This window comes from Gadus macrocephalus, chromosome 9 (genome assembly GCF_031168955.1).
Source record: "Gadus macrocephalus chromosome 9, ASM3116895v1".
In the NCBI taxonomy this organism is placed as follows: Eukaryota; Metazoa; Chordata; class Actinopteri; order Gadiformes; family Gadidae; genus Gadus; species Gadus macrocephalus.
The window spans coordinates 3,620,345-3,633,593 of record NC_082390.1 but is presented as its reverse complement, the minus strand read 5'-3'; the positions used below and the strand labels follow the sequence as shown (position 1 = coordinate 3,633,593).

Genomic DNA, 13,249 nt, shown 5'->3' with positions numbered 1-13,249 from the left:
AACTGTTCGCTAAGGTGCTTTAGCCATAGTCTGCATTCACTGTTTACATTCATATTTAGAATAATACCAAACGACCTTCTCAAGATGGCGCGGCGCAGAAGCTTTATGAACTACCAATGAGGCGTGTGGGTTTCTGTGGGAAAATGACATCCTGACGTCCCTGCAGCATCTCGCTCGTAAGGTATCGATGCTAATGCATTTCCATTTGTTATTTCATCTATCTGTGTGGATTCTGAACAGATTGTGTGGTTCACGTACCATAATAAGGGGGCTGTAACTCGGCTAAAAAGAGTAAATTCATGTAACTTTCTCTGAACGCTAAGTTGGATAGCTAGCGAAATCAACGTTAGCTGGAGATGCAGCCTCATGGACGTGCTACGTTTCTAGAGTGATAAATAAGAGGCCGATACATAAACTAGTTTCTTTATCACACGTAGTAGTGTAACTACGTAGTAACTAGTTATCTGCCAGTTTAGTTGCTATGTGTATTCCAAGGTAACGTTTGAAGTACGTAACAAAAAGCCAGTTGGAGTAACTTAGGAGAGTCCAATCAAATCTGCTTTCAAATCTTCATGGAAGCATTTAATTCAATGAACTTTATTCATTCAGTCGTGTTCAATAATAAGCTGAATTATATAGATGACATACAGTGCGTGCAGCAGTGACTTACACAATCCATATAAATAATTCGTATGTAAAGGAGTTTAAGTTATCTTTTTAATAAAGATTCGAATCAATCCTCATGCTCTGCAAAATAATATTTAATCTAACCCTTAAACATACAAGACAACTCAGTTTTTTAACCTATTTATTTATATTGCTTCATGGTTGTATGTCATGATGTAACGAACTTTCAGATAACGAACAAAAACACAACCTACCTGAGTCTGCAGAATGTATAACAATCATACTGCATCAGTATTGAAAGCAAATGCCTATTTTCTTACTCTCAAATCGTTCTCATTATTTTTTCAAGCAGTACCACCTGCCACCATGGACGACCTGACCAGAGCCCTGTCAGCCAGCTTCGCGGTCTCCAAGGTGCCCAACAGCACGTCCAGTGCCCACCCCCGCCTGGCCCAGTACAAGAGCAAGTTCAGCGTGTTGGAGCAGAGCGAGAGACGCAGGCGGTTCCTGGAACTTCAGAAAACGTGAGTTTGTTTACTTTAATCCATGACAATCAAGACCAACAAATGTAAGAGTTCCCATGAGATAATTTAGCTCACTGTGTTCATTTGCACTCTTGTGGGTTAGGGTGTTGTTGACCAGATGAAAACTTCTGTTCGCAAACCCCAATGTTTACCTATAGGCAGGCTTGTTGTAGGCTTTTGACCTAACCTAGCAAACAAACAAGCTAAAACTGAAGCATTTAGTGGTGACTACGTTATTTGTGTTGATTGTTTACGCAAACACAGACGTTTGTTTGCATCTGCGTACACGCACATGCTCGCCTGTCTCACTGTTGTAACTTGTTTATGCTTTATTAGACAACTGTTACCTTTAGGCCATTATTTTGTTGGACGTGTGCGTGTGTATTCTGTCTTAGTGTTGTAAGTTGTTTATGCTTTATTAGACAACTGTTGCATTTCGGCCATTGTTTTTGTGTGTGTGTGTGTGTGTGTGTGTGTGTGTGTGTGTGTGTGTGTGTGTGTGTGTGTGTGTGTGTGTGTGTGTGTGTGTGTGTGTGTGTGTGTGTGTGTGTGTGTGTGTGTGTGTGCGTGCAGCAAAAGGCTCAACTATGTGAATCACGCTCGGCGTCTGGCCGAAGGAGACTGGGCGGGGCCAGACAGTGATGGGGAGGAGGAGGAGATGGAGAAGAAGGAGGAAGGAGGCGTGAAGGAGGAGGAGGGGGAGGAAGATGAAGGGATGGAGATAGAGAAGAGGAAGTTACCGAGGCATTACGCCAACCAGGTTGGTGTTGTTTGTGTGTGGATTGTAAACTTCCCAAACAAGAAAAAACGTTGTTGTTTTTTACAGCAACACCAGTAGTGTTGAAAAATAATATAAAAATAAAATAATATAAAACTAAAAAGATATCAAGTATCTTCTTTTGCCAAAAGGGGGCACTGTTGCTCTGCTCTTAATGTTTTCATCCAGTGGAATCGTTTCTGAAAAATCGTACTGGCTTGTTTTTGTTTACTTTTTTTACATGAATAATGCTGGATGTGTATTTGTGCTTCTTTTAGCTGATGCTGTCAGAGTGGTTGGTGGATGTCCCTACAGAGCTGGACACTGATTGGCTAATGGTGGTTTGTCCCGTGGGGAAGAGATCACTTATTGTTGCCTCCAAGGTAGGAGCCTTATGCACCTCATCTCCTACTTTGAAAATAAATGTGTGTTCGTTAGTTTCCCAGGAAGTAACAAAGAAAAAATCTTGAAGGAGCCGCTGATGAAGAACAGTTTTATGTGAAGATATAGCTATATTATCCGCCACCATTTTAAAATGTTGCTTTTGATGCTCCATCTTTAAGAATTCAGAATACTTCCCAGAATGAACCAGAATTCAGTCCAACCCCAAATTAAAACGGGAACAAAAGGGGCTTATTCAGCTCATCTGAAACACATTAGTTAAAAGAGCGGGAAATACAGGGGGAAGGAAGATCCTGTAGAGGTTACCAGCATCCATTCAGGATCTGCATTCCTAGTATTCAGCCTTAATTTAAAAATCCCCTATAAAGGCTTGTCTTTCCTATCGAGGCCTGACTGCTAGGCTGAAGGAGGGCTCTGGCATGATTCCACATTGACACTCTCTTCAATATGTATATAACTTAACGGGTATTGACGCTGAAAATACTTGAATAACAAGTGGGTTGGCGCGATCTCTTAGGGAACTTAATACCATCATGTTACAAACTGCAAACTACCACTTTTTGCTTGAGGGTATAAAAGCTGAAAGCTAAAGCTAAAGTGGATCAATAGTGTGTGTTTGTGTGTGCGTTTCTTTTTTTCCTGCCATCAGGATGTATCTCTTCCCTACTATTGCGAAAAGTGCGGCCTCTTTGTATCGTAAATACTGTTGCTGTGGTTGTTTTTGCACAATCCTGTTAAGCATTGTCGCTGTCGCGGTCCCGTACATTTTGTGTGCGTTCGTAACTAATAAAGTTGTTGGATCTTGAATCGTCTCTCTGTGCAGGGCTCCACTGCAGCGTACACCAAGGGCGGCTACTGCGTCAACCGCTTCCCCTCTCACCTGCCCGGCGGGAACCGCCACAACTCCGCCCTGGGGAAAGGTGGGCGGAGCCACCGGCCTGTTGCTTAGCGACAGAGCAAACAGACAGACGCTCAACAAATGTTTGCTGGGGGGAAAAAAATGGTTGATGATGATGTTATGTTGATGATAATATTGACTCCGAACTTGGCAGGTCACCGAAAACATTTGGAGGTAATCGGTACCTACATGGAAATTGAGTCTCTCCTTTAAAAGAGGGAAAATGTAAATATTTTGAGAAATGTACGTATTAACGTGAGGATTTGATGATCGGATGAAACTGGATAGTTTCCTTATTTCCTCAGTAACGTGGCATAAACAGTCTGACCACTAACATTGTAGCGGTGTGCATCATCTATTGTCTCTGCACGGCATTCATTTTCATTATAACGACTTCAGTTTTGAGATTGCTCCTTTTATGCCAGTTTCGACCTCAAACCCTCCACCGAACCAGTCTTGGTGCCCACATACTAAAGAACCTCTTGTGCGGCCGTTTTCCACAGACTACACGATCCTGGACTGCATCTACAGCGAGGTGGACCGGACCTTCTACATGCTGGACGTCATGTGTTGGAGAGGCCACCCTGTGTACGACTGCCCCGTGAGTCTGCACCTCCGTTACCCAGAATCCCTTGTTCTCAGAACACCTCCCCTTCCGCGAGCACCGGGGCCTCTTGCTCTGCACGTGGGCGTCAGCCCTCCTACGGTGGCTTCAAGACGTGTGTTTTATTTTTTTAAGTCTGAGCAGATTTTTCCCCGTTAATGACTTGGAGACGGCGTGCTTGTTTTGTCATCAACAGACCGAGTTCCGCTTCTACTGGCTACAGTCCAAGGCGGAGGAGGCAGAAGGTCTGGCTGTGATCACGAAACGCAACCCGGTCAGTATCCAACCCCCCCCCTCCCCCAAAACCCTCAATGCTTACGTTGAGCCACTTTGCTCATCACTCAATGCTTCTGGCGTTATTGAGGTAGTTTTGAGGTGTTGTATATATTATTTTGATTTAGTTCATTGTGTTCAGGTTTATACCAAACTCAAGCAAAATTGTATTTATGATCAGTTATCAATATTTATGTTTCAGTGTATGTGACTGTACAAAGTACTTTTTACAAGGTAAAACAAATCCAAATTCTGATATTTTGAAAGGTTAGAGCTGCATCAGTTTAGATCTATTATGTTCAGTAGAGCTGCGATAGGTCTTGGCCAATGGCCTATATCTTTCCACCTATCTTAATATCTTATCTTCCCTGGATGCATGTCAAAAGGTTCAAGGTATCCCGAAGGCTCACGGTAAACACTCCTTGGAGACTGTTTATCTTTCCTGTCATGTGAATGTGTCCGGGGATAACATGGCATTCTATCGCTGTTTGTTTACTGACTCCACAGTTCCGGTTTGTGAGTCTTCAAAGTACGGAATGTACTGCAGAATCAATCCAGAAGGCGCTGATCTCAGGCTACGACTTCGACGTGAGTCTGGTCTATTCAGCAAATGTTTTGCAGTTGTGTGCGGCGTACAAATGTGTCTGTTTAAGATCCCAGTTATTTATGTGGTCGGATGGCCTTCAACAGATCTTCTTTGAAAATGACTAAATACTAAAGGATGAATTCACTGTTTTTCAACATGGACCCTATTTAACGATAATCTTGGGGCTAGTTGACCGTTCCAGGCGATGATGACAGACATGATGCTCCCTTATTAAGCTGGAGTGCTTCTGGGGCTGCTTGATTATGGAAAAAATCATAATCACGATTATTTTGGTCAATATTGAAATCGAGATTACTCAAACGATTATTTCTGAGTTTGAACACATGATGTATTTATTCAGCGTGTCTCTACCAAAAAACACTTCGTAACTGAGGACTTAGAGAAATTTTGCCTTAAAAAAATACACAAAATGGTCAAAAAGAAAATGTTCAATTCAAAAATAATGTACATATGTATATGTATCCAGCTGCACTTTCTCTAAAACATTTAATAAAAAAAAATAATTCTAATTAGATTATATTCGTTTTCTGGTCGTTTGACGCTAAGATCGAAATCGCGATCAAAATTCGATTAATCTGCCATCCCTGAGTGCTTCAGTCATGGCAGCCTGTTCACGGCTGCAGTGTGAACTGCTGGGCAATGTGGTCCCGTCAATGTCCTCTTAAAGTGCAAGGTCCTCTTAAAGTGCTTGTTTTTGCCACTGCTGGGCTCATTTGCTTTTCAAGTGTCCGACAACATTATGGAAAGGGATCCGTTCCATAATGAAAGAAAGTGACAGAGAAAAAAATCAATAAAAAATCTTTTATCTTTCGCCTGATCTGGTCTGCGGGCAGTAGGGACTGAAGCACTCTTGCTTGTTCAGCCCTCAGAAGCTCCAGGAAGTTATGCTTTCCACCCGACTACATTTCAATTCTCACACTTTTCCTTGTTCCACGTTTTCCACTAATAAGACAACGTGTGCTTTAATAAGCGTACAGCGTATATCCTGGTTGTATACCTCACGCCGGTCCACTGTGTGAACCGTGAGTCGTGTTGGTGTGGACGTGTATATCGTCCTCGAGCCAACCCCCAGCCTGTCCCGGTGCTCCCCAGGTGGACGGTCTGCTCTTCTACCACCGCCAGACCCACTACACCCCGGGCAGCACCCCGCTGGTGGGCTGGCTGCGGCCCTACATGGTGCCCGACATCCTGGGCATCCGGGTGGCCGAGGGGCCCCTCACCGCGCGGCCGGAGTACGCCGACCACCAGCTGCGGCAGATCCTGGAGCACAAGAAGCCGTCGAGCGAGGTGCGCCCCGGGGCCCTCGACGGCGGCTACGAGCTGGAGTACCTGTCCACGCCCAGCGTCCCGGAGGCCGAGCCCGAGACGGACGCGGCCGCTCTGCCCCGCCCCCCCCCCGTCGCCGTCGTCGTCGTCGTCGGGGAGGCCGGGATGGAGGGCTGAGCGGTGACTCTGGGTCGGCTGGTGGATGTCTGCCGTCTGGGCCCCGGTGTCTCTCCTCTCCCCTCCCCCTGGAAGCGTGGAGGCGGATCGACCTTGGAGGACGAACGGTGGGAGGACGTCGGGCCCGGTGTCACTCAAGACCCAGTTTGATCCTTCTCAGCCGCTCTTCTGGGACACGGCCTGACTGGAAACCGGACGCTGGGCTTTGAGGTGGATTTCCATCGGGAATCTTGAGATGAGTTACTGGGCGTTTCTACTGGCGCTTGATGTTGAATCGGGGGGTTTGAGTCACGTAATTTTAGGTGAAAAATGCTAGATTTTTAAACAATTGTTTTAAATTCACTCCACCAGAACACTTCTGCACTAAATAAAAAAAAGTAATAATTCGCACACCGCTAAAAACACCAATTTAAGTTTCTTTGCGAAGTGTGTGTAGACTAACAGCTACTGTTCCAACTAATCACGTGCTATTACGACATCAGCATCCGGTGCCACAGTGTTACCTGAGTCACTGTGCCTACGGTGAAATGGCTAGGAAGGGATGTGTGTCATTGGATCCACTGCATCGGGGAGCTACCATCCGCCACTCGGATGATTCAATGACTTCAGGGGAATTCACGGTGGACTTTTACTGATTGTTGGGGGGGGGGGGGGGGGGGGGGGGGGTTGTAATTGACAAATGGATTGTTTTATACTGTATGCTTCTTGGAAATAAACGTTTTGCTTATACCTGTTATGTTTACTGTACTGGGGTGAGAGGGTCACCATTTGAGGAGGCTATTTCCGATTAGGTTAAGATATGCAAGTGTCTTATTTCTGCATACCGATGCAACATGGGTGTATTCATGTTATTCCCATCTATATAGAGAATCCAGTGTATCCACATTGCACTTCATTGATCAATTATTATTTTTAACTTGTACCTTGCTTTTCTTTTGAGGTGAGTAGGCCTACTTATTCAGAGGATTCTCTCTAACGGACAGGATTCACTGGATAGCTCGAAGATTCTATTCTATTCCACCTGAATAATGTTCGTGCAGCCCTAAGGAATAGTAATAAAATATTTCACATGAATTACTGGTTGGCTGATTGGTTAAATGTGCCTCCTTTAATGTGATAAAGAGCATGGATATGCCATATGGGTCAAGAAGGCTGACATCTCCGATATCAGTGAAGAAAATCAAAACACAACCGAGAGTTCTGAGGGGAAATAAAACGTTACACGTGTGGTTACAGCGTTCGTCATCGTCACACTTTCCAAGAACCCTGCACCTCTCATTCCATAGTCACACGTTGCCCTCTCGGCCTCTCAAACACACACGCACGCACGCACACAAACGCGAGGTTACTATAAGACAGTAGGCCTATGATCTTTGAGAACACCCCCTGTCAGAGAAGGCAGAAGAGCTGCTTTCTCTCCTGTGCCTCGCCAGCATATATTCAGTTAAATGAAATAGGAGCCTTCTTGGTCAAGGTTTATTTCAGTTAAACTGTTCAGCAAAAGCTGTACCATTTGTTGTTTATAACCGCTGATGACGTGATATTTTTGGCGTAGCCGCTTTACATTCCCTCACAGTAGCCCTAATCATTGGAATTCTTTGAGATCACTGAAATAAATTTCCCTTCCAGGGAAATCCATAGCCGTTGGGATATTTGATGGCATTGATCCAAAATTAGGAGCGCTTTTAAAAGACACACAGGGCAATAGAAAACACATATCAATGTAGCCCCTGGGGGTTTATCCAATCACGTCGTCCCCAACAGCATGTCAGAAGTGAACAGGAAATCGATTGTTCTTTCTATTTAGAAAACAGCGCTTCTATGCATGTTGCCACTCATTTCCCACACACCCTCTTCCACGATCTTCTGGTGAACATGTTCTGATGCCCCACTATCATCCCAATCCTTCTGGATTGCGTGTTTCGTGGGGATTGGGCGAAAGCTGTGTGCCAATAGTTTTTTATATAAAGTTGGACAAATACAACTTGCTGTGTGCTCCTACTGCTGACGGAATGTTTAAGGCGTATTCCAAAAATAATCAGTCTGAGCCATAAAAAAATGTTGCAAAGAATGTGAAAGTGTACCCCTGGAGTGGGATGGGCTGTCTTTCGTGTTCGTGAGACGATTGGTGCCTCATTCGACTCGCTGTTTTTATGAATGGAGGCGGATGTCGTGAGTTTGTCATGCCGTACTGTGACCGCCAGGGGGCAGGCCATCACCCCGAATACGAACCCATCCGATGTTTTTTCTGCTACGCTTCACAATATAAAGGCGACGTTTAGGGATAAAACTTGCAACTCATGGCATGGATGACTCAATTATCCATAGGCCTGTGGTCGGATACGAAAAGCAAGTAGACTGTAGTGAAGTTCCCAGTACTGTATCCTTTGGCTATTCGCGCATCAAGTCCTTTCCCATTGGCGAATTTGGCCGAGAAATTTGGCTTTTTTTTTTTTCTTTTTTTAATTCTTTAAGTTTGTAAGGTAGCTTAAGGACTAAATGCATCTGTGTCCAACAACCATACAGCGTTATAACACTCGTTGGGAAATAAATGTCCAGCTTCTCCGGGACCCTTTTGAAATGCTGACTATTTAGCGTCAAAGGACAACCCCTGAAAAGCCCTCACGACACGAGGAAAACTCATCTACGTCGCCTTGATCGGTTCATGAGAGGGGCACATCTTGACCAAGGTGTGCTGAGATCCGAGAAAAAAAATGATGGCAGCGAGTTTAACAGCGGAGGAAGAACAGGTATGCCTTTTTTATCCCTTTATCGCTACCCTTATTTCTTGTCATACGTCTGAAACCGAAGGCCTATGTGTTTGTATTGGGGGCTGTGTGTTGCGCATGGCTACGGCTGCGACTCGGGATCTCCTTGCAATGGTTAAATGGCTAATCGCTACACATATTGTCGCAGGTAAAGCAGGTTATCCCATCGATTACTGGCCCATTGTTGCGTGTTGCATCCCTGGGGTTCTCGTGTTGTGCGTGGACTGTTGCGAAACAGGCCACGGGTGCGACTGTCTTTACATTCCTCCCGCACGAATGTAAAACATTAATTGCAGACGTGAATGAGTGTTATGCATAGGCATACTCATTGTATAATGCGTTCAACGATTGTTCCATACTGTTCGTCCTGAATTGTGGTTCTATTTGGTAGAAGGATAGGAAGCAGCCTATAGGGATATGCTGCTATATGCAGACTCGTTTGTTAAATGATGATGCATTTTAATTGCATGTGGAATGCTTTGGCCTGCTATAGCCTTTACACATTTTCCACAAACACATGTGTTGGTGTCGTAATGTCAAATGTATGTGTGTATGTGTGTATGTATGTGATTCCATTACATTATATTCCCCACCCCCCTTGCTACAAACTATTTCCCAAACCCAATAGGACACCACTGATCATAAGTGCCTGCCTAACTGAACTGTAACGTCCATAGGCTGTTTATAGAGCATGTGTCGACTGTTTGTGCCATGCCTATAGGCACCTGGTTCATAGAACAACGTGGATGTATCAGAAACACCCAGCAAATACATTAGTGTTATGAGCAATCTGGGCCGGACGACTTTTGTGCGTCCCTTTTTATGATGATGATTTGTAAGCTACTAATTATGGCATCCCTTTTCTCTCTGCTGATGACACTATATGCACTAAAGCCTTGTTGCAATCTTGTTTTCCTGAATGCCTGCATCATCGCCTCACAACGCAGAAAGCCTTATCTGGCTCCTTCATTTCCTGTGTGTGTGTGTGTGTGTGTGTGTGTGTGTGTGTGTGTGTGTGTGTGTGTGTGTGTGTGTGTGTGTGTGTGTGTGTGTGTGTGTGTGTGTGTGTGTGTGTGTGTGTGTGTGTGTGTGTGTGTGTGTGTGTGTGTGTGTGTCCCCCTCTCGGGAGCCTCGGAAAGAATGGTGGACTGGAAAACTTATTTCTAAAAGCAGCTGTTGAAATAATTGTGTGTGGACAACAAGTAGGCATGTGTGAGCCGTGCACCCATGTAGCCTTTCATATAGAAAAAAAAAGGCCAATGTTTGACTTAAACGGAACAAAAGCAGAAGGACAACATAAAAGTAAGGGATGTTGAGGGAGAGAGTGAGAGAGACATCATCATTGACTTCCTGTTTGTGGTATTGACTCGTGCCAGCTGGACTGACCGGGCACTGAGCTGAAGTGAATCGTCACTTGGCAACAGCAGCCCCATTGTTGTAAACAGATCGGCATGGCATCGGTAATCAAAGACCGGTCCCTTCTGACCTTCTGTCAGGAGCCGAGCAGGAGGCCATTTTAATCACAGCCGCACTCCATGACTCCTGTGCTGTCGTTGTAACGTTTGAAATGACAATGCGAGTAGGAGGTTTTCCCACCCAGATGTAGATCAGCCAACCAGGTGATGCATTCTGGTGGGTAGCTTGGGCGGCTTGGCTGGTGTCTTGGTTTGTGTCCGTCATTAATCCAAAGGACCGGAGGCTAAGGTTAGGGTTGGCTAGAACCACTTTAGTCTAATGTGCCGAGCGTGGTTGAGCTCTTTGTTTGCTAATATAAACAAGGTGTTAAAACTTTCATCAACTTATTCTTTGTAACATCAATCCATACATCACTGGAGTCCTTTAAGGCATTTGGACATAGTGTTTATTACTGAACTCACTCACTGATGAGGATACAGTGGAAGCTTTCAAATTCAGCTTCATGCAGTTGCCAACGTGTGGGTCTTATCTTTGCCAATCAATGTTAGGACAGGTGTGTGTGTGTGTGTGTGTGTGTGTGTGTGTGTGTGTGTGTGTGTGTGTGTGTGTGTGTGTGTGTGTGTGTGTGTGTGTGTGTGTGTGTGTGTGTGTGTGTGTGTGTGTGTGTGTGTGTGTGTGTGTGTGTGTGTGTGTGTGTCAGTCATCTGGCCTTTTCATCTCATCGTAAACTAGGAATGTCTCAGTTTCCTCAAACGGGCCTGCACAATAATGGTGTAGTCTATTGTGTAACGGTGTGTCATTTAATACTAGGTGTGTGTGCCAAGATATAAAACTGTAAAAGCTGGATAGAAATTCATCTCTCTTCTCTGTAAGCACAAAAAGGTATTCTGTAGCCTATCAGACCCTGAAAGGTGTTTGTAACATTCCTAAGAGTATTTTTGGAGTGCTACATTGTTACGTCAAGGATTTTCTACTTTACATTCGGATAAAGTAAATTAATCCTATCCAAATGGCATACATCGGACACAAGCTCTTATCTAACTGGCTCATCTAGTTTCAACACAGGGACAGATATCGCTTACTTGACGTTCTGGCAGGCATTGCCTAACAACCTCAAGTGCATGGAAATGACTGCGACGGCAGCGCCAATACCATTTATGTAACAGCATCCTGTCACCATGTACGTACACATGCACCCGGGAGAGACAAGCTGGTTTCTCGCCAGGGGGGGGAAACCCGGTTATGATGCATAGAAAAGCGATCCGTATCCGATAAACCTCGTCATGTAAACGCTGTAACCAGGTTTTCAGGCAATTCTACACATGAAACCAGCGTTAAGATACCAACATCACACCCACCAGGAAATGTATGCAAATACACCACCAACAGCATATTGGGTGTTCACCCTTTTTCGACACAATGGCTCACTGTTGTATGTCTGAATGTCTGTGTACGCACACACACACACATGACGTGCATGCAAGCACACACAGAAAGTCAGCCAGGACAAGTGCTGTCTCATGTTTTAAAGCAGACCAGTCGGTCATATTTACCAGAACCCTTCTGTCTTTGCGGAGCCGTGTAAACGAGACCCGAGTAGTTTGGGAATGCATAATGGATTACTTTGTGTTTTGAGTGAATGAGGCCCCCGCTGTAGAGAAAATATGAAGCAGCCAGATAAATATTTATGTATCCGATTCAGCGAAAGTCGCTTTCTGGCCTGCACGTCTTCACCACCGCTGTCATCAAAATAAACCCCACCGGCAGCCACTTAAACCCCTCTCCCTTTCAGGGCTTCACTCCTTGGAGGGTCGGACGGCTGACTTGAGCAGGGCGGCAGGTTGTTGTAAGGTTGTCTGTTCTCCTTTTTAAAGGAGGCTCAAAATCGGACCCTTGTCAATGGACCCATGAGATTGCAGAGTGCACCTGGTGACTGTGGGATGGCAGGAAGGGGCGGGGCTAGTGTAGGGCTAAACGTGTTCAGAGACCGTAGTCTCAGACATCCACCAGCTGCTGCTGCTGCTGTTTGAACACGGAACACGTTTCAGGGGCAAAGGCGTGTGCGATCTGACAGACTGTGTAATCAAAGTTATCACTTCACCTGGCCATTCATTGACATTCCCCATCGGCATTTTGATTCGCGTTGGCATTTCTATGTTGACCGGAAGGTTCTAGTCACTCACTGCTCCACCTTTCAAAGTGAGGTCACCATGACGGACTGACCTCCCACGTTTAGTTTCGGGGAAGGATAATGATTGTTTTTCAAATCGTTATTTTGTAGCTCTGCTGAACAACGCCCGTGACCAGAACTGACCTCAGCCGGCCTCCGGGAGCACAACGCTGATCTTTATGGCCCAAACTTTCAGTCTTTTTTTTATTAACAACGGCTTCTTTATCTTCGGTTTCTGTGGCTGCGTTTTTAAGAAGACCCCACTGAAGTGTAATTAAATAACGGAAAGGAAACAAGCCCCAGACCACCAGCTCCGTGCCACAATAACTATTGTCGTCTTCAATCAATGTGATGAAGACCGAATGACTTTAAAGCCCACAATGAGAAAGGATCAAATGAGTTGTTTTATGTTTTTCATCTTTTAAATGTGCACATTCCTCTTCATCTTGATGGCCTTTTTGAAAGGGTAGCCCAAGCAAGACACACTCACTCACTCACTCACTCACTCACTCACTCACTCACTCACTCACTCACTCACTCACTCGAAAGAAGACGGCCAACATTTAGTTAATTTATTTATTGCCCTTCCGACCGCGGCGGGTGACCAGCGAGGCAGGAGCGGATCTGGGAAACACACCCTGTGCATACTAAAGGGCCCGGAGAGGCCCCTGTTGTCTGGCAGGCCCGGGGCCTTCCTGTGGAGAGACAGTGGCGTCCTGTCTGCCCGGGGCCTGGGGCCCATCACTGATCGTCTTGTATT

The 13,249-nt window shown here is 45.2% G+C and overlaps 3 protein-coding genes across 6 annotated transcripts in view; all 3 read left to right on the top strand.

The window, feature by feature from the left end:
• Positions 1–13,249, top strand: part of sin3aa (SIN3 transcription regulator family member Aa) — a 533,056-nt gene that overhangs the window by 477,174 nt on the left and 42,633 nt on the right. The gene's annotated exons all lie outside the window — the stretch shown is intronic.
• Positions 1–13,249, top strand: part of ptpn9a (protein tyrosine phosphatase non-receptor type 9a) — a 282,448-nt gene that overhangs the window by 255,426 nt on the left and 13,773 nt on the right. The gene's annotated exons all lie outside the window — the stretch shown is intronic.
• Positions 25–7,209, top strand: snupn (snurportin 1). 3 transcript variants are annotated; one of them, XM_060060298.1, is made up of 9 exons: positions 25–181; positions 977–1,151; positions 1,725–1,911; positions 2,187–2,291; positions 3,134–3,230; positions 3,712–3,809; positions 4,009–4,086; positions 4,593–4,673; positions 5,785–7,209. In XM_060060298.1, the coding sequence occupies exons 2-9, from the start codon at positions 994–996 to the stop codon at positions 6,133–6,135; spliced, it is 1,155 nt and encodes a 384-aa protein (XP_059916281.1). In that variant the 5' UTR covers positions 25–181; positions 977–993; the 3' UTR covers positions 6,136–7,209. The 3 variants fall into 3 exon arrangements, with proteins under 3 accessions (XP_059916281.1, XP_059916282.1, XP_059916283.1); XM_060060299.1 differs by having other exon boundaries at positions 68–181; positions 980–1,151; XM_060060300.1 differs by having other exon boundaries at positions 93–176; positions 980–1,151.